The sequence below is a fragment of the Daktulosphaira vitifoliae genome, unplaced genomic scaffold (assembly GCF_025091365.1).
Source record: "Daktulosphaira vitifoliae isolate Bord-2020 unplaced genomic scaffold, ASM2509136v1 Scaffold_1, whole genome shotgun sequence".
NCBI classification, from domain to species: Eukaryota; Metazoa; Arthropoda; class Insecta; order Hemiptera; family Phylloxeridae; genus Daktulosphaira; species Daktulosphaira vitifoliae.
In genome coordinates this window covers 14,491,773-14,516,299 of record NW_026099572.1, presented here as the reverse complement: position 1 = coordinate 14,516,299, position 24,527 = coordinate 14,491,773, and the positions used below count along the sequence as shown (strand labels likewise).

General features: G+C 24.5%; 2 protein-coding genes, 1 long non-coding RNA gene and 1 pseudogene across 4 annotated transcripts; 1 reads left to right on the top strand and 3 right to left on the bottom strand.

The window, feature by feature from the left end:
- The first annotated feature begins 761 nt into the window (after positions 1-761).
- On the top strand, positions 762-16,303 carry LOC126910388 (protein ELYS). 2 transcript variants are annotated; one of them, XM_050692928.1, is made up of 24 exons: positions 762-1,274; positions 1,617-1,760; positions 1,827-1,974; positions 2,054-2,188; positions 2,256-2,406; positions 2,658-2,850; positions 3,147-3,261; positions 3,660-3,956; positions 4,073-4,266; positions 5,915-6,095; positions 6,157-6,297; positions 6,517-6,682; positions 6,742-6,978; positions 7,107-7,224; positions 7,422-7,597; positions 8,003-8,112; positions 8,172-8,313; positions 8,443-8,615; positions 9,237-9,348; positions 9,422-9,659; positions 10,458-10,576; positions 10,699-14,821; positions 14,913-15,028; positions 15,367-15,511. In XM_050692928.1, exons 1-24 carry the CDS (start codon positions 1,059-1,061, stop codon positions 15,443-15,445), a joined length of 7,824 nt encoding a protein of 2,607 aa, XP_050548885.1. In that variant the 5' UTR covers positions 762-1,058; the 3' UTR covers positions 15,446-15,511. The 2 variants fall into 2 exon arrangements, with proteins under 2 accessions (XP_050548885.1, XP_050548884.1); XM_050692927.1 differs by lacking the exon at positions 15,367-15,511 and adding an exon at positions 16,109-16,303 and having other exon boundaries at positions 763-1,274.
- A 33-nt stretch (positions 16,304-16,336) lies between these two features.
- On the bottom strand, positions 16,337-18,980 carry LOC126910402 (uncharacterized). Its single transcript, XM_050692956.1, has 5 exons — positions 18,416-18,980; positions 18,216-18,345; positions 17,962-18,154; positions 17,530-17,635; positions 16,337-16,749 (listed from the first exon to the last, which is right to left on the bottom strand). The coding sequence occupies exons 1-5, from the start codon at positions 18,469-18,471 to the stop codon at positions 16,620-16,622; spliced, it is 615 nt and encodes a 204-aa protein (XP_050548913.1). The 5' UTR covers positions 18,472-18,980; the 3' UTR covers positions 16,337-16,619.
- Positions 18,981-20,398: 1,418 nt separating this feature from the next.
- LOC126910398 (copine-8-like) lies at positions 20,399-23,685 on the bottom strand (annotated as a pseudogene).
- On the bottom strand, positions 20,984-21,302 carry LOC126910405 (uncharacterized). Its single transcript, XR_007705244.1, has 2 exons — positions 21,132-21,302; positions 20,984-21,056 (listed from the first exon to the last, which is right to left on the bottom strand). It is a non-coding gene; the product is annotated as an uncharacterized LOC126910405 (long non-coding RNA).
- Positions 23,686-24,527: the final 842 nt, after the last annotated feature.

The following is a 24,527-nucleotide window of genomic DNA, read 5'->3' as shown; positions in this document are numbered from 1 at the left end:
ATCTCTTATAACTTAAGGAGGTATCAACTTTATTTTTTAATGGGAACTCACATAATTAACTTGCTTATAAAATAGGGAAATTATCCAATTAAGAAAATGACTGGTCGATAACAACTTTTGGTCCAGTACTTCGGAAGTTATTATCATTTGTATACGTAGACGGGATGAAAAGTACAATCGGGAAAAGACTAGTAATAGAAATAGCAGCATACACTCATTACTTTAATTTGTTAATAACTTCTGATCCAAAATTTGTTATCGATCAGTTGTTGTCTTACTTTAAATGAAGTTGTAGGAGTTTTGATAGTATGAGTTGGTATATAATTATATTATAGTTGGTAAGAATTATCAATTGTTAATCATATCACAATTCAAGTTATTGCCGCAGTTATGGTACATAGTATGCTTTATGAAGAACAATTCTACAATAAATAGTTACTAGTGATAGTAATTTATCAATTGTGTACACTATCGATTTTTTTCAGATTGTATAATTGTGTACCACTGTTAGTAAGATATTTTTTTAACTTTTTATCTTCTTATTTGGTAAAGCAAATAAGTTTTTTAAGAAATTAAAATAATACCGTATTAACAATTTATCATAAGAAAACAAGAGCACAAGGCTGATTATAAAAGTTCTATATGATAGTGTTATATTTTCCTATCATTATTTAGAATCCTTAGGTCATTTCATCTACTATGGTGTACTTTTGATAGTCCAAAAACTAAATATCGATTTTCATGATAATTGAAACTATCGATAATTTCCCATTTCTAATAAGAACTCAATCGTGGAATATCCTTTAATCCTCATTAATTAAACGATTAAAATTCTGTAATGTTAAGTAATCAAAAACTCATATATATCTCAATTAAAACAGAATACTTTACTATCAATTTCTGCTAGTCTAATAGTGATAAAGTTGAACTCGTCTTACTGTTACTTTTAATACTTAAAGTGTGTGATGTAAAAAATAAATTAAAAGTAAAAAGCCATACGATTTCATTTATTTAGTCATATAAATTTTTTTTCGATTGGGATAGTATTATCCTTAAGAATGTCTTCTTTAAAACAAGTAATGCAAGTTATCAATTCACACCAATTGCCAGCCCAGTTGATAGAATCTAACAAAAGTAAATTGACTGGATTGATTAATAATGGATTGTATGCATGGTTTGCATTTGAAGCCAATATAATTTTGTATTCTAAACAACTTGAATCAATAGTGTCATCCAGAATATTCGGAGATAATTTCAAAGATAAGTCATTAAGGGTAAGATGATTTTTTTTTAATTTGATTTTTTGTTTTATTCAAGTTATACATCATAAATAAAAAATTATTTCTTTATTCTCTTAAAAATACAACAATTTAAGCTTAAATTTCAAGTAAAAAATGTTGATTTTGAGTCAGTAATATTTCTTTACAAGTTTGAATAAATTAACAGTTCCTTAAGAATTTTCTTCTAATCTCATTTTTAAAATGAAATATGTTGCATGTTAAATAATACAATTTAAATATTAAATCCCAATTATTTCAATCAATTATATTTCCTTGTAACCAACAAATGTAGATTTTATGAATTATATTATATTATTATTATTTTTAATGATCCAGATAACATATGTTAATGAATTAAATCATGACGCAGAAAAAATGCATTTTTTATTGGTGGGTTGTTCATTTAAATCATCAGGATTATTATATGTATGTCAACTTCCCACTTTGACAACTGTACGCTGTATTGAGCTGCCGAATCCGGTACTTATAAATAAATAAAATTTGTGATTTCATTAAATATAACTATCTATTTTGTAATAATTTAAGGTAACATACATATCAAGTATTAAAAATGAGTCATTTGATGATCATCGACTTTGTGATGAATTCAAAATGATGTCAACTATACTTTTGGTTGGTATGTCAACAGGTGCTGTTTATGCTATTGATTTAAGATATAGTCATATTAAACAAAGTATGAAAGCTATTTATATTATATTTTTATAAATTGTTTCAAAATTTTACTATTTTTTAACTTAAATGCGTTATTTTAGAATTAAATCACAATGAAATAGTCATAAATGAAAGCAGACCAAGTAAATTATTTATAATTGGTAGAAATGAAGATTGTCAAGAAGTTAAAGAGATGAGTGATGATAGTGATTGTCATTTAGCTATGTTTATTAATGGTATATTGTTCATTGTTGTATAGTTTTTAAAAACATGAATATTTAATTTTAATTTTAATTTTTTAAGAAAACTTTTATGCATATTGTAAAAAACAGTATAATGGCAAGTTAAATTTAAGTGTTTCAAGTTTGCTATTTGTTGAAGAAATAAATACTGTTGCCATTGGTTATTCTACAGGTCATTTTCAACTTAGAGACTGTAAAAGTATGCGAACCATGTAAGAAAAAAAAATTAATCAAATTATTTTGATACTTTAGGTTACTATATATACTAGGTAGGCAGCTTACATAGCTACATCAGTAATGTGTCAAGCCTTAGTTTATAGGTATTGAAGTTTAATTCTGATGTACTAGGATGTAGTTGTTTTTCTATCCTCTCTGGTACAAGCAATAACTTTTAAGATTGGATTTTTATATAACTAAATATGCATAAAAAAATATTTATTTAAAAATTACTTTTATTTTGAAGTTATCTTCTGAAAGAACCCAAATGCAGTATGCCTGTGTCTCATATTGGATTTCTTGAACCCTCTGATGATCCTAATAACTTATGTTACCTTTGGGTAATTCAGTCTGATAACACTAGATTACCACATGCAACTATGATTGCATTAACTTATGAGCATCGTAATATAATGCCTAATGGAAATTTTGCTTATAGTGTAAGTAGAATTAAAAGTAGGGTACAGCAACTAAATATGTCCATTTTTAAAAAAATTTAGAAGACAAAAAACCAAATTTAAACAATAAAAAAGGTTTTTTTTTATTCTCCATGTCAAATTAATGGACTTGTTTGTTTTTCAATTATGTGTAAAGCAGTTTTTACTGAAAAAAAAACATGAAATATGAATTTTCACAAATAATAGGCATATTTTGATTGCTGTATCAAAACCTTAATTATAATTATATGTGTAAACTTATTATTAATGTTACATATTATATTTCTCCCTTTATATAGGTATATCAAGGTAATGGTGTAAAATTAGAAATGTCATTGAAACGAGAAACAGGTATTGGAAAGTGTATATCTGTATCATCTGTGTGCAATGTAAATATGGCTAGAGATGAAACTGGTAATACAATATTATAAATTATTTAATTGGATGAAATTTTGTTATACATTTTGATTTGGATGAACACTTAACGTTCATAAGTAATACTTAACATTCCAAAAATTTACTTTTACCTTATAGAGGATCTACTCTCCTTATATTCCAAGTTCAAATACCTATATATATATATANTTATAAATATATATATATATATGAGGGTATTATTTCCCCTAACTTATGACAGTGTGCATTACTAATTTTTTTCATATTCAAGTAACCCAAAATTGAATAATCAAAATTTTAACCAAAATTCCAACAATTATCAACTTATAAAACTGTTAATATATCATTCAAAATATTTAAAATATAATATATTCTAATTTTAATGTGTAACAGCTGCTTTTTGTTATAATTTTAAGATATGGATGAAGATTGTGAAATAAGATTATTTGCTATGTTATTAGAAATTAGACAAAGTGTTGATTCATTTCCAGAATCTTGTATGTTTTTATTTGATATTAATCAATGGTATAAAGCACAGATGCCATCTAATATCAGTCATCTTAAAATTTCAAACTCTTATGCGAGTTTTGTAAAATTACCAAATAATGTAAATTATTTGGATTTTAATATTTCTACTAAAACATTAAGACCATTTGGCAGTAATTTCAGGAGTAATGTCGAAGAACTGTACTACCCTTCTTCTATATATTTTGGTAATTAAATGTTATAGTATTATATTTTTTTAATTATAACTATATCATTATGATATCTCATTTTGTATTTTTACATCTTCAAATTCATATACAATGTAATGTTAAAAAATTTTTAGAATGTGATTGTTTATTGGATACTGAATTAGTTCGACTAAAACATACTGGAGTGCAACAAAAAATTTTAGATCAATTATTTGAAAAAAATTGGAGAATGTTGATTAATCCTAATTTAGTTTTTAATCAATGTTTAGAAGTTAACCTCAAACCTTTTTTTTGGGATAAATCGGATGACTACAATTGTTATAGTATGGTAAGATAATTTATACTTAAATTAAAGACTAAAAATTAAGTGAATAAAATCACTTGGTCACATCCTGTTTTTTTTTTTTTTACTAAATTCCTCAGTTTGTTTCTTTATTTTTAATATTAATAATAACAAATAGTCCATTATATCTCTAAACCAATAATTATTGCACGTTTTATAAATGAAACTAATATGGTAAGACACTTTAAATATTTCTTCATTAATGATATTCCCAACATTGGTGTCTCATAAAATTCTGAATTTTTACTTATAATTAAAAAAAAATTTTTTTTATTCTTTTCACTCAAAAACGAGAAAAATCAGACATTTTTTTGAATAATAACTTAATGCAAATGAAAGTTTTTTTTTAATGTTCTACATAATATTTAATATTATTTTTAATATTAAAAAAAATAGTTTCCTTAATTTAGTAGGACTTAACCATTTTACTATATTACAAAACATTATAATCCAGCACTGAATTGTAGTTAGAATTCTGAATTAAAATTGCATTTCGATATTAAATATGAATAATAATTTAGTCATCTATATTTACTGTGTATAACATATTTAAAGTTTATCAATAATGATAAAATGATTTTTAAATTATTTGTGAATAATATTATATATTGTTTTACACATATAATAATTGTTTATTATATAATACTAATTTATTATTATTATTATTGTAATAATAGTGACATAGCCATTGACAGCAATATTCATTTTTATAAAATTGGACAAGCAAAAAAAAGGTCCAAAATTTGGAATTTTGTAGACTTTTTTTTACTAGGTATATAATAAAAATTGACCACTTGTGGCTAATTAATTAAGTAAAATTAAAACTATATTAAAAATATTATTAATATAGTTTTAATTTTACTTAATTTTTTACTAGGGCCCCTTTATCATGAAATTCTTGCTATGTCAATGTATAATAATTTATTACATATAGTATAATTTCATCATCATAATACCATTTCATTTGTTTAAGAATTATATGATTACAAATTTTCTAATAATTTAAAATGTTCTAAAACTGATAAACGTTTTAAAGCTTTCAAGGTTTGTTCTATTATTTAGAATGTTTACATATATAATAATGTCTCACTAAAGACATAAATATATCTGTACATTTTCTATTTTTATCATTTTATAAAACTGTTATATTGTTATAGAATGTTTAACTATATTTTTTTTTTTCATGAACTTATTTGAATTCATTTTTTAGTCATTGAATATTTACCAAATGTAAAAATAGATTTTTTTAATTAACGTTATGCAAACATTTTCAGATGAATTATTAAGAGCACTTTTTAAATTTAAAATTTTACCTGATAGTATAAGAATTAAATTGTTTGGAAACATGATCATGTATAATGAGCTGTAAGGGCTAAAATTATCTAATGGTGTATTCTGAAGGTTCTGTTTAATTAATCCAGCTCTAATTACAATGATAGATTATTTATTTTAATTTCATAATAAATAACTTTGGAAATAGTGCATTTTAAAATAATATGAAGTAATTAGTTCTTATATTTGGATTTAATGACCACAGTAAAAATAGTTTAAGCAAAATGTGACTTTTACTTTTTTATTAAATTAGTTATTGAAGAAAACTTATTGCATATGTAATTTTCTTAATTATTATTAGCCGGATCAAAGAAGTTTTGTAGTTTCAATATTGGTTGAAAATAAAATGATGTCTGTATTAAACTCTTGTGCGGAAGAATGGAAAAATGGTACCTATGCATCTAGTGAAGCTACTATTTTACACTTGGTTCAAAGTCTCTGGAAACATGTAATGGTCGTAAAACAGTTTGCTGATAAGCTATGTAAGTTATTAAATCATTTCTTACAAATAATAATTAATCATTTTCATAAAAATAATTTTAGGTGTACCTCTATTTGATTATTCTGGTACCCAATTAGACAAGAAAAGTCAACGTATGCTAAATCATTGTTTATCTCAAATGCAGTGTGTTAAAATTTTTCTAGAAGATCTTCACAATACTTATGGTGCTCACATTACCAATGGTTAGAACTTTATACTTGCATTAGGTTTATTATATTTATATTTTATAAATAAAAATATCCAAACTCTATTTACTTAATGTAAATTAAAAAATTGTTTTTATTAGGATTAATATATTTCATTCATTATTACATTAGTTAATGTTTTTACCAATCCAAAAATAAAATAATAATTTACAAATTTTTATTGTAATTAAGTTAATTAAAAAAAAAATTTTTCAGTTGATTATTCTTATCGTGTTTCTACACTGAGCCTAGTCACACAATATTTTAAAGCAGTTACTTGTTTCCTCAATTATGGTCTCTTACCAGAGTCTTTAGATATAAATGTAGATCATCCAACAGTACATTGTGCTTTTCAATCTTTAATTAATTATTCTAATCAGAGGTAAGATATAATGTAGTTTTTAATTTTTTAAATAATTGAAAATATTTTGATGTTTATAGACGAACTGAACTTGGAGATTCTCAACTATACTTGATAGATGCTGTTGTTAATCATGAAAAAAAAGGATTTAAGCTGATTGAGCAATGGCAACATGAAGGTGGTGAAGCAACCAAAGGAATGTATCCTCCTGCAAATGTTCAATGCTTATTAAGAATTTATTTAAATGCTGCACTTTCTGATCAAGTGAAAAATTATATAACTATTTATTTTTTAATTGATGTCTGCTCTACTCAAGAGTAAGTGTATACATTTATGGTACATAATTTTTCTAAATACTGGCTTAGTTTGGGAAAATATATTTAACTCCAAAATTTAAATAACATATTTCTTTTTACATTTTTTTTAAATAGTTAATTTTTTTCAGCCTTGATGAAACAACCGCAAACCGCATGTGTAATTTTGCAATTGAATTTGATGTTGAAAATAAAATTTTAAATAGTCTTTGTCGTGCTAGCTGGCTATTAGATCATGACATGTTTGAGGTAATTAAAAAAATAACCTTTATATTGTAGTAGTAATAAACTATATTGTGAAATCACTTAAAATTTTATGAAGTTAAAATCATTAAAGTCCAGATTATTAAACTTACAAATCTAGATTGTTTCTATTACTAGTAGTATTTTAGTAAAAAAAAAAAATTGAAAGTTAAGTTATTTAATATTTTTATTATAATTTTTAGGATGCTATGGAAATTTTGTCAAGTGATAAAGACTGGGCAAAAAAAACTAAGAATAAATCATGGGAATGGTTTCATTGGACTGTTATGAAATTACTCGTTTTTAAAAAAGAATATTTTTGGGCCCAGTTTTACATGAAACTTATTAGTGTTAACATAAAAAATGAAGATGATCACAAGTAAAGTTTAAATTATTTATAATTAAATTCATAAAATGTAGAGCAACTAATTTATTAATTAAAATGCTAAAATTATATTAATTTTTCACAAACATATTAATCTAAAATATATTTAACTGCAAACAATTTTTATTAAAAACAGATATAATAATCCTTTTGTTGAAAGTAAAATATTACCAAACTAAAATAAAATGATACCCAGGTTCAAACTAAGTTTTTTTTATTGCTTATCTATATAAATGCAGCATTAATTTTCATAGTCCAATACATATTCTTATTGAATTTTGTTTTCAAGTTTAATTGATCCTTATTTTATTTATTTAATCTTTACAATGTCCAATAAATATTGTAGTTTTTTAAAAAATAAATACTATTATTTTTACATTATTATTATTATTTTTTTAGATTTTACATAAATCTGTTAATAATGAACAACCAAATTTTTGATGCTCTTCATTACATTCAAACAAAACATCCTGAAGAAAAATTATTTTTACTTGAATATTTTTTTAATCGTAAGCATTAAATATATATGTTGAAAATTTATGATGATAGTTTTCTTTTTTTATTGTAGGTTGTAAGGAAGTAAATAAACTAAGGTCTTTAATAAATTATCAGTGGGAATTGGAAGAAGATGTATTTTTAAACTATTTAAAAACTTTAAAAGACCCAGAATCACTTTCTATTCAATTATTATTTTTACTCCAAAGAGGGAGGTAATTTCAATTTTTTTTTTATAAATATATATATATAGTATAATTTTATCTTAATTGAATACAGTAGAAAAAAATTAATGATTCTTACATATAAACAGAGTTGTTCTTTTTTGAATTTTCTTTTTATAGGTACACAGAAGCTGTTGAATTAAATAATAGCTTTGAAAAAAACAGTAAAATAAAATATGATGATGATTTAATGATAACTAGTTTATTAGTTCACGGTTTTAATAAAACTTTACCAAAAATAAATTCTCAAATTCATGGTAACTTAACTGTTAAAAATGTATATAAAAAAACAGGTAAATGTTATTTATTTACTTTTTATTTATAATGTCTTAAAAAACAGTATAAATTTCAAATAATCAAAATTAGTAAAAAATTTAACATTATTTTTATGAAAAAGTATTCTGTTATAATGATCAACAAGTAAAAATAAACGCTAAAATTAGTTTTAAAAAATGGTGAGCTCAAAACATTTATTTTTCTATAACTAGAAAGAAAGCTAACCTAAAGCTTATAATACATTATTTAAAGCAGATACTGGCTTTTAAATAATTTAATAATTTTGAAACCTTTTAATAATTTTGTGTTATAGCATTGATTAAATATAAATAGATAAACTACACACTAAGAAATTTCGTCAACACTTATTTGAACTCCAAATAAAGATAAATTATAGATGGTGATTATCATCAATTTCGAATCAAATTTTTTTTGACCATTAGATCACCACTATACTAACTCTACCAGACAGATATTTACGACCAATATCCAAAAATAGCATTGCTCAAATTTTTTATTGCATAGTCTAACTATTTGTATTTAATCAATTTTTATAGTATAAATATTTTTTTGAGCTTGTGTATTATTATTATTATGTTAATTATTAGCTTGACATAATGTGCATGTTTCTATTCCAGATACTGTGTTAAAAAGTATCAATTCTGATGGTAAATCATTTAATATTATTGACAAAATCAAAGAAAACACTATAAAATTATGGAATTCTCCTAATAAATTTTCCAAACATTCGTAAGAAAATACTTTAAGAGAAAAGGAGTAAACTTTTTTAATTAATCAATTTTTTTAATTTTTTTTTTTTTAGAAATGAAGAGATTGTGGATTCAGTAAAAAATTCACGTAAACGTTCTCCTAAGGATGATGATATTGAGATAAATAAGGAGAAACGTAGAAAAATTCAAGATTGCATTTTAAGTCCACCAAATACTAAAATAACAGAAGTGTGTTCTATAGGAAAACAGGTTCTTGAAATACTTAATACTCCTTTAGTAGGAAAATCAATAGCCTCTCCTCCAGTTGTTGGCTATTCATCAATCTTAAAGGTATATGGAAAATGAACTATATGTTCTATAAAAATAATAGATATTTATTTTTAATTTTCTTTGTATAAATTCATTATACTTGTTTTGTAGTAGTACTTAATAGGTTTCTAAATAACATATTTTTTTAAATGCCAGTATTGTAAAACAAAGTAGTAGTTTTTCAAATATTTTATTGTAATATCAAAAAAATTGATATCTCAATATATTAATAAACAAATACTGCTGTTTGAATCTACCTTGAAACAAAATTTGTGTTATACTTTACTTCTGACTTCTTAAAATTACTCTTATTTATCTATTTAAAACAAAATAAATTTATGTGTGAATTTAATAGAAAACCATTCAGTATTGATAATAAATAATATCATCATGTACTATGAAATCATTACTAACTAGTGATTAATACTATTAAAAGGTATGTTTAGATTTGAATTGTTAGTAATGAGAACTCGCAATTTGTTTATTACGGGACATATAAATGCTCACAATGGGTATCAAGTAACATCTAGATAATATATTATTACAAGATAAGATTTCTATTCTATGTCATTACTAATAATCTATTAAAAAGATTAAACATTAGTTAATTTAAACATTAATATAAAAATTATTTAAAAAATCATCACAAAATTTGTGTTGTTTAAGAAACCTACTACTTAATAAGTATATAATTATTATAAATTTAATTATGTCTGATAAAATTTACTTTAAAAGAAAACAAATATATATTGATGATTAAAATTGATTTACTTAATAAAAATGAATGATAAAAATTAAACCAATGTTTATTTTTTATAGACTGCAGGATCCTCTAAAAAACATAAAAATGTATTATCGATAATTGGTAATAATACGCCTATTTCAAAAACTACATTAAGGTTTAGTTTGCCCAATGAAGAAAACAGTTATAGCAAAAAGTAATTTAAATTTAATTACAATTAATCAAAATGTATACATTTTCTTTTTATTTATCAAATGTAGCATTATTTTATCTCAATTATATTTGTTTGTATAATTTTATATTTTAACTTTTTTATAGATGCAGTTCTATAGGTGTAGATCTTATGAATGATGATAACCAAGGAAATGAGAGTTTTTATAGTGTTAGTAGTAATGATGTTTCTGAACAGACAACTAATATTTCAGAACAAAAATCAATAATTAGTAAATTATTATCAAATGACACTGTTGATTATGAAGTTGATAAAAAGGATTATATGTCAGATGAAGAAATTTTGCATGATGAGTATGAAAAAATGGATACAACAGAAAATAGTTTTTACCATAAAGAAGTACAAAATGATAGCATCCCACAAAACATAGAAACTCATAAATCTGAATTGAAATCTAAAGTTATTGAACTAGTAGAATTATCATCAGATGAGGAAGAAATTAATGAAATTTATAATAATGGATTGAAAAAAAGTATGGTTTATGATACTATGCAAGTAGATACCACTGAAAACAAATCAATAGACAACCATAGTTTGCAAAATTATAATGTAGAAACTTTTGATGTTGAAAAATTCAATTTAACCACAAATAGTCAGACTAATAATTTAAGTCTTCAGGTAGATAAAAGCTCTTGTGATTTATTAGAAAATCAATTGATTTGCTGTGAATCTACTTCTCAAATAAGTAATGATAAAATCCTGAGCTGTTTTGAAGTATCGTCATCAAATAACCATATAGTTCAAAAATTAAGAAATGAGAGCTCATCAGTTAATAATGAAACACTAAGTTATAAAACAGAAACAAAGAATACTTGTAATGAAGATGATGACATAGTTTATTTAAATACTGAAGATGAAAATTCTAGTAATAATACTTGTCCATCCAGTTCATCAAGTCAAAAATCAATAGATGTTAATAGCATATCTGATGATGAAAGTGAATTAGAAATGACAAGGTATGGTAGATTTAAATCTCATGATAACAGAGTTTCTGAATCATTTATTCAAAAAGAGAAATATGATTGCTCTGAAGAATCAGAACAATACTTTGAAGAAAATGTTGAAGAAGAGGATATTGAAGAGGTAGATATTGATGATGATGATGAACAAGAAGAAACTGATGACGTAGGTGTAGATGATGAACAAGAAGAAACTGATGAAGTAGGTGTAGATGAACAAGAAGATAAATATGAAGTAATTGAAAAAGAAAATGTTTATTCCCAAGAAATGTCAAATAATGATTTAGAATTTTATGAAGAAAGTCATGTTAAACATAGTGCAATTAAAGATGACAGTGAAGAATATTGTAATATAAGTTCTCATAATATGGAGATAAATGAAGAAAAATTCCCTTTTAACAATACAAATATATTAGAAAAAAAAAAAACATTTGACTACCAAGATGAAAAATCAGCTGATTCCAGTATCATTGAATGTGAAAATGTTCATGAAGAACATTCTGATCATCAAAATGATAAAACCAGTAATAGTTATATATATCATCAAAATCAAACTAGGATAAATGATTATATGAATCTTCAACTTCAAAACAAGACTTCTGGCGATATTGAATTAATAAACGAACTAAAAACTAATACAAAAAATCACAATTTTGATATGTCACATGGAAAAACTGATATTGATAATCCTACATCATCTGATATAACAAAAAATCCAAGTAATTTTTTATTTGGTCAACAAGATACTTCTGATAATAAACCCATGTTATTGTTTGGCCAAATATACTCATTTCAAAATGAACAACCTGTTGCTATAATGAAAGTGAGTGAATCATCTAAATCTAATTCATTTACACAAATTGAGAATATTCAAGTAAACAATGATACTGTATCAGAAAAAGTAGAAGTTGTTGATGAGATAAAAGATATTTTGGAACTAGAATCTTTGCCTGATAGTAATCCAGATGAGTTTATAGAAACATACAATACACGTTCCAGATCTTCAAGCATACAATCAGAAAATTCTATTATATACAGAGATAAAAAATCCATAAATGTTGTATCAAATTGTCCATCTACATCCTTCAAAAACAAATTTAATGAAGTGGTAGATTCATATGAAGATGTAAGAGTGTTGAAAAAACCAAGACGTAGTTTGCGTGCTTCTAGTGCCGATAGCAAAATCAATTATTCTAATGCAACTCGTTCAAAGCGAGCTAAATCTATATCTAGTTTCTCCTCAACAATACAATCAAGTGAAAATCATAGATCAACAACTAACACTAAAGAAATTCCTCCAAATAATGAGAATTATCAACATGATACAAAAGTATCGGATACCAATAATCAATATTTTAAAAGTAATAATGCTTTAGAAAAATCTTTACAAAATGATTGTAGTATAATTGAGAATGAATTTCTTAACTCAGATATAATATCTTGCTCTACACGTTCTAAATCTCTGTCTAATACCTCATTAAATAATTATGCAGCTATTGAAATTTTAAATAATAGTAATTTAATTAAAGATAATACAGTTAATAAAATCATACCATCTCGTACAAGACGTGCTAAATCATTATCTAAAATTCAAACAGTTACTTTGCCTATTGCCAGTACTAGTTTAATTCAATCAACTATTTCAGAAGTTTCATTTTCAAAGAATTTAAACTGTCAACATAATTTAAAAACATCAAAACATGGTAACTCTGACAGTATTGTTCAACATGCATTGATTGATGAAATTTCTAGCATGAAATCAGTTAATAATGAACCCATTAGAAAAACTAGAAGAAGTGTACGTGCTTCAAGTGAAGAATCATATTTATCTGTAATGACTCCTTTAAAGCGTACCAAGTCTTCATCTTATTTACGTTCAAAAGATCAAGCAGTTGATATATCAATTATTAATGACAGTGTACATTCTAAAACTTTAGAAATGTCCCCAACTAAGAATGCAAATATTCAATGTAAATTAAAACAACCCATATATCCAGACACACCACTACATGATCAAAAGGAATCTCATAAATCCTTCAAATCTATCGTTTCAAAAGTTGATTCTATTACTAGTGATAAAATAATTTCAAAAAACATAGATTCACCTGAATTGGCTACAAGAAAAACCCGATCTAAATCTAAAAGTACTGAAGAAGTCAATCAAATTATTACAGACAACCCGTCAAATCTTTTTCGTTTTTCTGGTATGGTAGATGATAACAATCGTCAAAAAAGAATTTCACTATCAAAAAACAAAATTAAAAATCAGGAAGATCTTGCACAGCCAAGACGAAAAAGTGAACGTTCAAAATCATTAACACCAGGAGAACCAATATATACTAAAAAAACTGCTTTTGGTCTAGAACAAATTCCAGAAGAAGAACCATGTAGTTCTGAAAAAAATATATTAGAATCAGATTATCAATTAGTCAAAAAATCAAAGTTCAATTTTGCATCTTCTAAATTAAAAAAATATTCTAAAAATATTGAATTAAAAGTTGATTTTCCAGAAAAAAAAATTATAACTCCTAGAAGATCAAAATCAGTGCAACCTAGCCCAGCTTTAACATTTTCAACTGTAAAAGAAAAACCAAAAAGAAGCTGTAGTATGAATTTAATTATTTCTGATGATAAAACGCCAAATAAAAATGACTTTTATCCAGCTTTAAAAAAAGCTTTAAAATCTACAAAAAAAATATCAAAAAAAGCACCAGAAAAGTCTTTAAAGTTAAAAAATAATGAAACAGTTATCACAGAATGTAATCAAGATTTTTCTGATCAAGAGTCAATTGAAAGCAGTGATTTGTCTGAATCATTAGAAAAATGCTCCCCAATTGCTGCAGGTACACCAAGACATATGATATTATATACGCCGGCAAAAAAAATAAAAATTCCTATGTTAGGATTGGATTCTGATGGTGGTGATTCATCTACAAGCTCAAATGAATCTACTGATTCCAAAAGAGTGATGACTCGTTCAATGAGCCGTAATGCTAGTTACATAGAGCCAGAAGTTAATGATTCAGTTATAAAAAATTCTAGAAGACTTTCTATTACTGATAGTACAATTATGTCATCAAGTAGTAATAAACTAAAATCTAAGTTATCTACTGCAGACACTAAGAAAAAAACTTATAGTAGTGATACATCAGATTTAATTAATTCACCTAAAATAAACAAAACTAGACCCATTAAAACAACAGACAATGAAAATAAAATAAAAACTAAGACTAAAACATTAAAATCCAAGGTCAGTATTAAAAAATTTATTTATCTTTTGTCCTTTAAGATAATTTTTTTTAAATTCTGAATTAAAGAATAATTTTTTTTAACTTCCAAAGGTAACACATGTTGAAACTGATCCAAATGCAGAAAATTCCATGTTAAAAAAACGTATTACTCGTTCTCAATTATCAATTTTAGAAAGAGATCAACAAATCACATCTAAAAATGACGAGTAAGATTTGAAATTTTTTTTACAGTTTTGTTTACATGTGTGTATTTACACAAAATATTTTGTGAAATTTAAATTTTATAATTAAAACTGGATAAAATAGATTTGTCAAAACATTTTGTATTTATAAAAGTTATAAGATTTTAAAAATAATTTTTCTCTATACCTATTTAAAAATGTATGGCTTGTTATATAGATATTTGCGAAATACTCTAGTTGTAAATATTTTACTATGATTAAACATTATCTTAAATTGTGGTGGTAATATAGTGGCATAGTTTGTTTTGTTATTTTTAATAACTAGATCGAGTACGTACTTTTTGCTGAATTTTACTTTCTAGATTATTAGAAAATCAAGTAAGTACAGTAATTCAAATGAAAGGAAATCAAATTTTTGTCAACTTCAAATGTATATGGTAAATTAAAAAAAAAAAACGCCTGTTTATTGAATAAGAATTTGTTTACTCAACCATCTGTATTCAGTGTTAATTAAATAAGATTAAAATTCATTAAAATATTCTTTACTTTAAATTTGCTTCTAAATAAATTGAAATTTCCTAAAACAAAATTAGTTTTTGTTATCAATAGTTTTATTACATTTCTTAATTATTCTGATAGTTTTGAAATACCCATTACTTTCTCAGTCAAATATTAGTAAAGAAATTTTTTATGCAATGATAATTTGTATTTCAAAATCATTGATTTTAAATGAGTCATCCAGTTGAAATAGGTAAAATTAACTTATCATTTAATTTAGAAAGTATAAAGCAAGTAAAAATTATTTTTTTCAGTATATACTGCCGGCCAAAATTATTAGATCACACAATAACTTTAAGATTTTTTTCAAATAAGATTTGATATCTTGTTGGTTTATTAAATATTATTATAATATTAACAAACATGATTGCTGTAGATTCAAAGAAAACATAATTCACCTGCAAAAAATTATCAACAGAAATTTTAATTCGAATTTCTTTGGTGATCTAATAATTTTGGCCGCCAGTATATATCCTAAGCAACTGGATTACTCAAATACTCATTAATAAATATTTTAACTATGCCAAAAAATTTATTGATTTTTAGACGTGAAGCCCAGAGTTCTAAGTTCACCAAATCCAAAATTAGCAAGCCTAAAGAAAAATTAAAAAAAAAGTCTAACAATTAAATGAATTGTTTTACACAATATATATATATATATATATTCATGTATTCATTATATGTTTAAAAAAATAACTCATTTTGTTATCTGTCAACCTAATAAATATTATTTAATGGTAATTTTTTGTGGTATAAATAAAATAAAGTCAAAAATAAAATGATTCGTTTAAGGTAAATAATTATCAAAAAATCAAATATATATACAAAAATATTAATTTCAGTAAACATTGTTATTAATTGTAATTATTTTTTTTAAACATAGTTCTTAACTTAAATTTTTTTTTATGACTATGTATACAAAATAATTATTTCTCATTTAATCACAATTTTAGAACAGACAATAAAAAGATATTCAATACAAAAGAAACATTACTTAATGTGATGAAAAATCAAATAAAATAAAATAATAGGTAAAATACGCAAGTATGCCAAGTTTTTACATCTGATTTTCAATTACTCTGTGTAATTCTTCATCTCTTTTTTGTTTGGTATGTGACATAAACTGATCTAACTGTTGATCTAAGTCTTCTTTAGAAATTTTCCCACTTTTGCGTGAAAACGCATCTCTAAAAGATTTAATATAAAAGTTCATAATGTTATAAAACCAAGCAAAGCATAAGTTTTAATGTTATTAAAATCCAGTGTTGAATTCAGATTATTTCTCTAAGAGGGGCTCTATAAACATCGGAAAAAAAAAAAAAAGAGGTAGCACAGTATGGATATGGCATAGTTGGGACAAGTTTAGATGGTATCTGACGTTGATTATAATCATTATCATAAGAAACGTTTCGATGCAAATCTGTAGATAGTGTTTAATTTTAAGAAAATGGTGACTTATTCCAAAAGCAAATAAGGCAAATTTAAATAAGCTTTTCTTAATTTTGAAGAGGTAAAATAAGTATAAATTTATATATAATGTAAGTTAGATTCATGTAAATTTTATATTTATTGTTGGACTCATTACTATGGCAAACCCTTATAAGATATTTTAAAATAAACAAAAAAATATAAAATTTGCCTGATTTAAAAAGAAAGTATGAAGGGGTATATATAATGTATTAAGAAAAAAAAAATTCGAAATTTACCAATTTTAAAAATGGTAATTTTTTGAGGATTTCCAACATTTACGGGGAATGAGGAAAATTTTTTTTCAATTTTTGAGTATAATGTCTAGATATGATTTGTGATCATTTGAAGTATCATTGAGAAAGATCGGTCCAGTGAGAGCAGAGAAAAAGTAGCGACAGGCACACAAAAAAAAAAGCACCATAGTAAAATTAATATCTTCTCAGCTTCGCTTCGAAGCTAATATTTTCTAGTCAATAAAAACAAGTATTTATAAATACCTCTTTTTTAGTGGACGTCTTTTATTTTTCTGTTTGTTGAGAGGTTGATTAAATTTATTATTTACTAACTCGGAAATAGATCCTCTTAAATTTATTCTAGTATCTCCTGAATAAATAAAAAAATACTAACATGAAAAAATTATTAAAAATGTTTGATATTAATTAAATGAACAATATTTTAATGATACATAAAAATTCTCATACAGAATTTTAACAAAGAAATAATTAAAGAAGGCATCTCGATCAAGAACATGCCATGTCATGCAAATTTGCAAAGATTTATTGAACCACTATCAAATTCTTTTAAAATAGAGAAAAAAAAATTAATTATATCAAGGAACTAAGGAAAGTGTTTTTTACTCTACAATTGGCTGTTGATTCATAAAATAATTATAATTATAATAATAATTAGATCAATGACTATGATATTACTTATTCGTCTAGGTTTTCTTCTTTCTTCAACTAATGGAACTCTACTAAAAGCAAGTCTCTCGTGAACTGGAATATTCACTCTCTCCATAGGTCTCAAATTATCATGTACAATACTGTTATATAATCGATCACCTACTTTACTCCTTTGAGGAAATAATAATGGAGATCTTTGAAATTCTCTAGGTGAATAGTCCTTAGAAAATTAAATAGAATACATTAAATAACAAAATAAATTTAATATGAAATTTAATTACTGTATCCATAAATAAACTCGATGCTACTTCAGGTCTACGTTCTGGTTCCATGAGAAATGGAAATGTACGTCTTTTTTTTAAAAGCTCTTCTCCTTCAGCTGACTTTACTTTTTTTTGAATTTGAGTAAATCTATTATAAATATTTAATTAAGTATTTATTAAAAGCTGTTAAATTTTATCAAATTTTGATTTTAACATACCTATCATGAAGACTCATATTAGTATTTTTAACAAGTAAATTATTTTTTCTAGACATTATCGTTAAATTGAATTTGAAGTGTTGTACTAAGCAGATATTTTAAGAATTATCATTCCAAATTAAAAATGTTTTTCTAATGAATATTTTTGGGTTTAAAAATTGTTTTATTTCTGAATAAAAATAAATCTGAACAATTAATAACAAGATGAAATTGAATTATTACACTTAATTTGGGTCAATCCAAGTTTTAATATTAAAAATGATCAAATTTTACTGAACTTTAACTTAATAGCAATAAATTTAATAGATACGTCTCTTACAATTCTTTTACGAAAATTGTTTATCATAATTTAATGGAGATGCTACCATTGCCATCAGTAATCAATAAAATCCATTTGAGAGACAGCATATAATTATAAATAAACTATAATCAATTTTTTGAATTATTAAAAATCACAGTGTAATTAAATTATTATTATAAAAATAATCAAACTATTTTTGTTAATATCAAAAAGTTGTTGGAATAATATAAATAAAATTCTTTGTAAAAGAGTTCATTATTGATAGAAAAAAACAGGATTGATTCTAAATTTTACGGGATCAAAACAAAATTCACCTTATTTTTGTAAAGGGATGAGTTTTAAAAATAAAGTCTGGTAAATATAAAACCACAGAATCATACAAAAAATATATATATATATTTTTTATATATATATGATAGAGCACAAAACAAATAAATCACAGTAGACGAACCCTAAGCGGATGATTACAAAGAATTCCTAAATCCATAAAAATTACTTGTACCACAAACCCGTTTCAGATATGATTATGTAAATATTTGTTAAAATAGCAGTGTTGCCAAATTGACGAACATAATCGTTACCACACAATTATTTCGAATGTTCTACAAACTTTTGAAAATATCAACNTTAAATCACAGTAGACTAACCCTAAGCGGATGATTACAAAGAATTCCTAAATCCATAAAAATTACTTGTACCACAAACCCGTTTCAGATATGATTATGTAAATATTTGTTAAAATAGCAGTGTTGCCAAATTGACGAACATAATCGTTACCACACAATTATTTCGAATGTTCTACAAACTTTTGAAAATATCAACAATGACACTAAAAAGCACTATGATGTATTTTTTCAGATTAAAGATATATATAATGATGCAACATAAAAATGTTGGTGTTTTCTGTAGTTGTATGTCCCTAATTAATTAATTTTCCATTTTTAAAATGTTCATTGCTAAAATTATGCTGGAGTCACTTGCTAAAAGATTAGAATAATTGTTAGTTTATGTTTTTCTATTAACAAATAAGCACTAATGTATTAGACCTTTTAAAATTACTTAAATTTCTAATGTATTTATAGAATTGTATTATATAGAGATAGAAGATATGCCATATTTATAGAAGGTCATTTGAATTAAGTAAATAGTAATTTTAAAAATACTTTATTAAATTAATTACACATACAATAAAATGACTTAATAAAAATAAAAGGATATTATATCCAATGAATAAAATATAAATTCTCAATACATACAATATAGCGTGTCAATATGAATATAAATTTAAAACAATAATTGATCATAAATAATATGTGATTTCAATATCGGAACATTTTGGCTAAATTCAATAATTAATTATATTAATTTCTAAGCAATTAAAAATATAAGTTATAATAGTTTTAAACATAATCATTAGGTAACAAGACAATAAAATGCATTACATTATTAACTTGACACAAAAAAATAAACTTAGCAATAAAATTACAAAATTTATAATATAAGTTTTGATCATATCAAAGTATCACAAAATTTAGATTTAAAAAAATATAATAACATTTAAAAATTTGATAGATGCTTGCAGCAATAATTTGGAATTTTACTATTTGGTAACAAGCATTGATATATATCTTTAGCGACCAGCAATCATTAAGTGATTAATATAGTTTTAGCTTAATAAATAATAAAAATAATTGAATTTATTTGATCAAATTCACACACATTAAATTTTTAAATTTTCAATGTTTGGCACATTTGCAGATTGATTTTTTGGAATAATACCCTTACTCTTCATGTAACTCAAAAACTGTTTAGGAACTTCAGCCAATACTTCTTTAGCCAAGTATAGATTAGCAACACTAGGATCCTGATTGTAATACTTATTGAAAGGCACAAACTGCACAATGTCACGCTCAGCTTTAACACCATCAACTGTTTTTAACATCTTTTTATCAGAATCTAATTCTTCCATTGAGTCAAACTCTGCATTACCTATTCCCACAATAATAATAGAAATTGGTAATCTTGATGCTGTTACAATTGCCTACAAAGTAAATAAAATATTTTTAACTTTGATGTGAAATGAGATATTCATTTTACTGTTTTTTTTTTTTTGCTGTTAGCATAAATACCAACTGTCACTGGACCAATTTCAGTTAATGATATGTCAAAATATCACAAATTATATCTAATTGAAGGTATTACCCTCAAGAATTGAAAATTTTTAAAACAGACCAAAAAATTAAAAATACTTTAGATGTTTTTCTTTCTTTTGAAAATTTATTTTTTTATTCAACTTTGTCTGCCCATGGAGGGGGAACTTTTGAAAATGTTCTGGTAAATCTATGATACAGAAACCTTGCATCATTAAAATATATTTTAAATTAAGATTAGTTTTATGATAATGATGTTAATTACTCTCAGATTTCAATCTATACTGGCGTCCCCAATGTGATAACATTTTTTAACTCTAAAATATATTAACACTTATTTTTCGGTATTTAATATTAGACAATGAATAATTTAGTGGTGCAAATTCAATAAAATTTCTGACCTCTAATTTTATACCTCTGGAATATTAATCTAAATAATTACTTGGACTGTTTCCTGCATGTCAGTTATGACACCATCAGTTAGTATGAGTAAAATAAAGTAGCCATTTCCCCCTTGATTATGTTGTGCAATTCTAGTTACATGGTTAATTACAGGAGCAAAATTTGTGGGGCCATACAATTGAACTAATTTAATACAATTGCGGTAAGCATCCAGTACACCTATTTAACAAATATCATAATTAATATTTGAGGCACTCGGAAAACAAGTTGATTAACTCCACTTTTTTTAATGCAACCATGCTAATATTGGCTATTATTAAAAAAAGTAAAGTTAATCAGCTTGCCTTCTGAGCATCACATTTAAATATGACAAAATAAACTTTTTCATGTTTATAATTACCTCTTACACTAAAACAATGTGGATTATCAACACTCATATTGACAAAAAATTCATGAGAAACCTGTCCATAAGGGGGAATTTTAGCTCCAAAGCCAAGTACGGGAAACTGTTTATCTGTGTCGTAATCTTCAATTATAGAAACTATACTCCAAATAGCTTGTTCATAAGAATTCATGGTTAAATTATTAATAAAGTGTAATGATGATGAATTTGATGGACTTCCATTTGATGCTAATCAAATACAAAAAAGATTAATAAAGTTATTTTGTAATAATTTTAAGTAAGTTATTATTAAATTTTATAATTTAAAATATGATTTACCTGTAAAGTCAATAGCTACAGTACAATGTATATCTATACCACTTTGAATATAGTCCAAAAATGAATAAATTGGCTGAATATTAATATGCAAAATAATAATTTCACCTGAATCTTTATAATCTTTCTTTTTCTCCTAATTTTACAAAAATTTTCATTTAATGAAAAATAGAATATTTTTGTTAGCAAATCTCACTTTCTTTTTGCCGTTTATACACTTAAAAGTAGCATTAGGCTCTAGGAGACCTTTAAGAGTTGTATGGAACTCTCCAATAAGGCTGTGATCGCCAGAAGAATTCCAATCAAAACACATAACTTTTAAACTGCGATTATAATCTCCATTACACATTAATTTCACTGGAATACTAAATTGTTTCCAATTAGGAGTAAGGGTATTTTTAATAACCTAATATATAAATTTATCAATTTTTAAATACATACAAAAGTTATATAATAAAATTATCTCACTTCAGTTTTATGAACCAAAGTATAATTTCCTGTGTCTGTAAGTTTGTAAAATTCTAAAAATGGATCCGATTTTCCAAACAAATCTTTATTGTCTAATTTGTGACCTTTAATTTCTAAAGTTATTTCATTATTATCAACACACAGCTCTTCAGCTGTTACAATCAAGTAACTACTTTTTAAATTTCCTTCTCGATTTTTTAATTGTAATTTATTCTAAAAGTATATGTTTTTTATTACTGTAATACCATGTATATTACAAAATACCAAATATTTACTCTTACATGCTTAGTAGCTACAAGTTGCCCTAATGTAGTAGTAACAGTGCCAAGAAAGTCATGGGCAGATAAGTCTTTAGTTTTTGAATCAGAATCGTATATTTTCTTCAAATCGATAACTTATAAGTACTTTAGAGACAAAATTTGGATCTTCATTATTTTTTACAGTTTCAGTACGATGAAATTCTGTCCACTGAGATTTACCAAACTGTTGAGTATGTGTCACACACATAGGATCAGATTTAGACAACACATCAGTTCCAGTTAATCCTCTAAAAATTCAATTAAATACTGTTAACACTATTCTTGAAACAAATATTAGACAAATCTGATAGTAGAGTTCATATTTTTTTTTGATACTAATAAAGGACAATGAACTTAATAATATTATAGGGATGTATCCTAGGGGTTTATATAGTCTAGACACTCTATGAAGTTAAATCACTAGTGTCATTTTATTTAATTTAAGGGTAACAAATTTTCAATGGATCTATTCACATTTAAAACTTTTAACAACGACAATTTTAGTAAATATTTATTATGTTTGTGAAAAATACATTTTTAAGGACAACTAAAAATCAGAGCGCACAACCATCTATCCTGTTGTTCTGAATAAATTTTGTTTGAAGTTGAAAGTATGAAATTTCTTATTTGATCTAACCTTCAATAATACCATATTTAACACTACTCAAAATATTTCAGTACAAATAGTATTTTACTATATCCTTTTTTTGTAAATTTTACCTGCAAGCCAATGAAAGTTCTATATTAGTAGTGGGAATAGCTGCTGATCCAGGAATAAATGACATAATGGATGTATCTAATTTGATACACTGAAATAGATTTAATACTGCTTATTTATATATAGTTATTTTTGTTTATTAAAAATATACTCAAACCCCACAAATTCAAAAACAGTTTTTAATTTTTTTCAAGAAAATTGATTTTTTTATAATCATTTATGAATTTGATACAGTGTCGCCAAATAAAATAAATGAAATGTTCGTATTATACATGATATTTTAACTTGCACTTTAAATACATCTCGATGTCAATATACTAAGTCTTGTTGTTACCACAGACTAGTGATGGTAAACTGCTATTTTTAGCTTCGATGCGAAGCTGAGAAGGTATTAATTTTACTATGATGTGTTTTTTTATTTTAGCTTCGATGCGAAGCTGAGAAGGTATTAATTTTACCATGATGTGTTTATTTTTTTTTTTATTTATTTATTTTTTTTTTTGTGTCTGTCACTACTTTTTCTCAGCTCTCACTGGACCGATTTCTTTTAACAATACGTCAAAAGATCACAAATTGTATCTAGTTGAAGACATTACCCTTAAAAATTTAAAAATTTTCCCTCGTTCCCCGCAAATGGGGGAAATATCCAAAAAAATTACAAATTTAAAAATCGACAAATTTTGTCATTTTTTTCACTTTTTTTTCTTAAAACTTCCATAACTTTTTCAAAAATCAACAAATCAACATAATTTTTTTTTAAACTAAAACCTTAGATATTTTCCTTTCATTTGATATAATTTTTTTGAAAATTTAACACTTAACCTGCTCATGGGGGGGGATTTAAAATTGCAACTTTTTTACAAAAACTAACTTTTTCAACTTAATTTTTGAAAATGTTCCGGAAATACTGCGTCCTTTAAACATATATCAAATTAAAGCTTATTTTATGTACTATAAAATGAAAAAAAAAAATTTGTCCCGACACTTTATCTTCTGCATGTAAACGGTTGCCGTAGTTAAAAAAACACTATTTTTGTGTTAAAATTTTCGATTTTC

Coding starts and splice junctions, on each gene's coding strand:
- LOC126910388 (XM_050692927.1), top strand. CDS start 1,059: ATGTCTTCTTTAAAACAAGTAATGCAAGTTATCAATTCACACCAATTG. Junction 1,975..2,053: donor ATATAGTCATATTAAACAAA/GTATGAAAGCTA, acceptor GCGTTATTTTAG/AATTAAATCACAATGAAATA. Junction 6,096..6,156: donor ACAGTTTGCTGATAAGCTAT/GTAAGTTATTAA, acceptor AAATAATTTTAG/GTGTACCTCTATTTGATTAT.
- LOC126910402 (XM_050692956.1), bottom strand. CDS start 18,471: ATGTCTAGAAAAAATAATTTACTTGTTAAAAATACTAATATGAGTCTT. Junction 18,155..18,215: donor CGAGTTTATTTATGGATACA/GTAATTAAATTT, acceptor TAATTTTCTAAG/GACTATTCACCTAGAGAATT. Junction 17,636..17,961: donor AAGAAAACCTAGACGAATAA/GTAATATCATAG, acceptor TTATTTATTCAG/GAGATACTAGAATAAATTTA.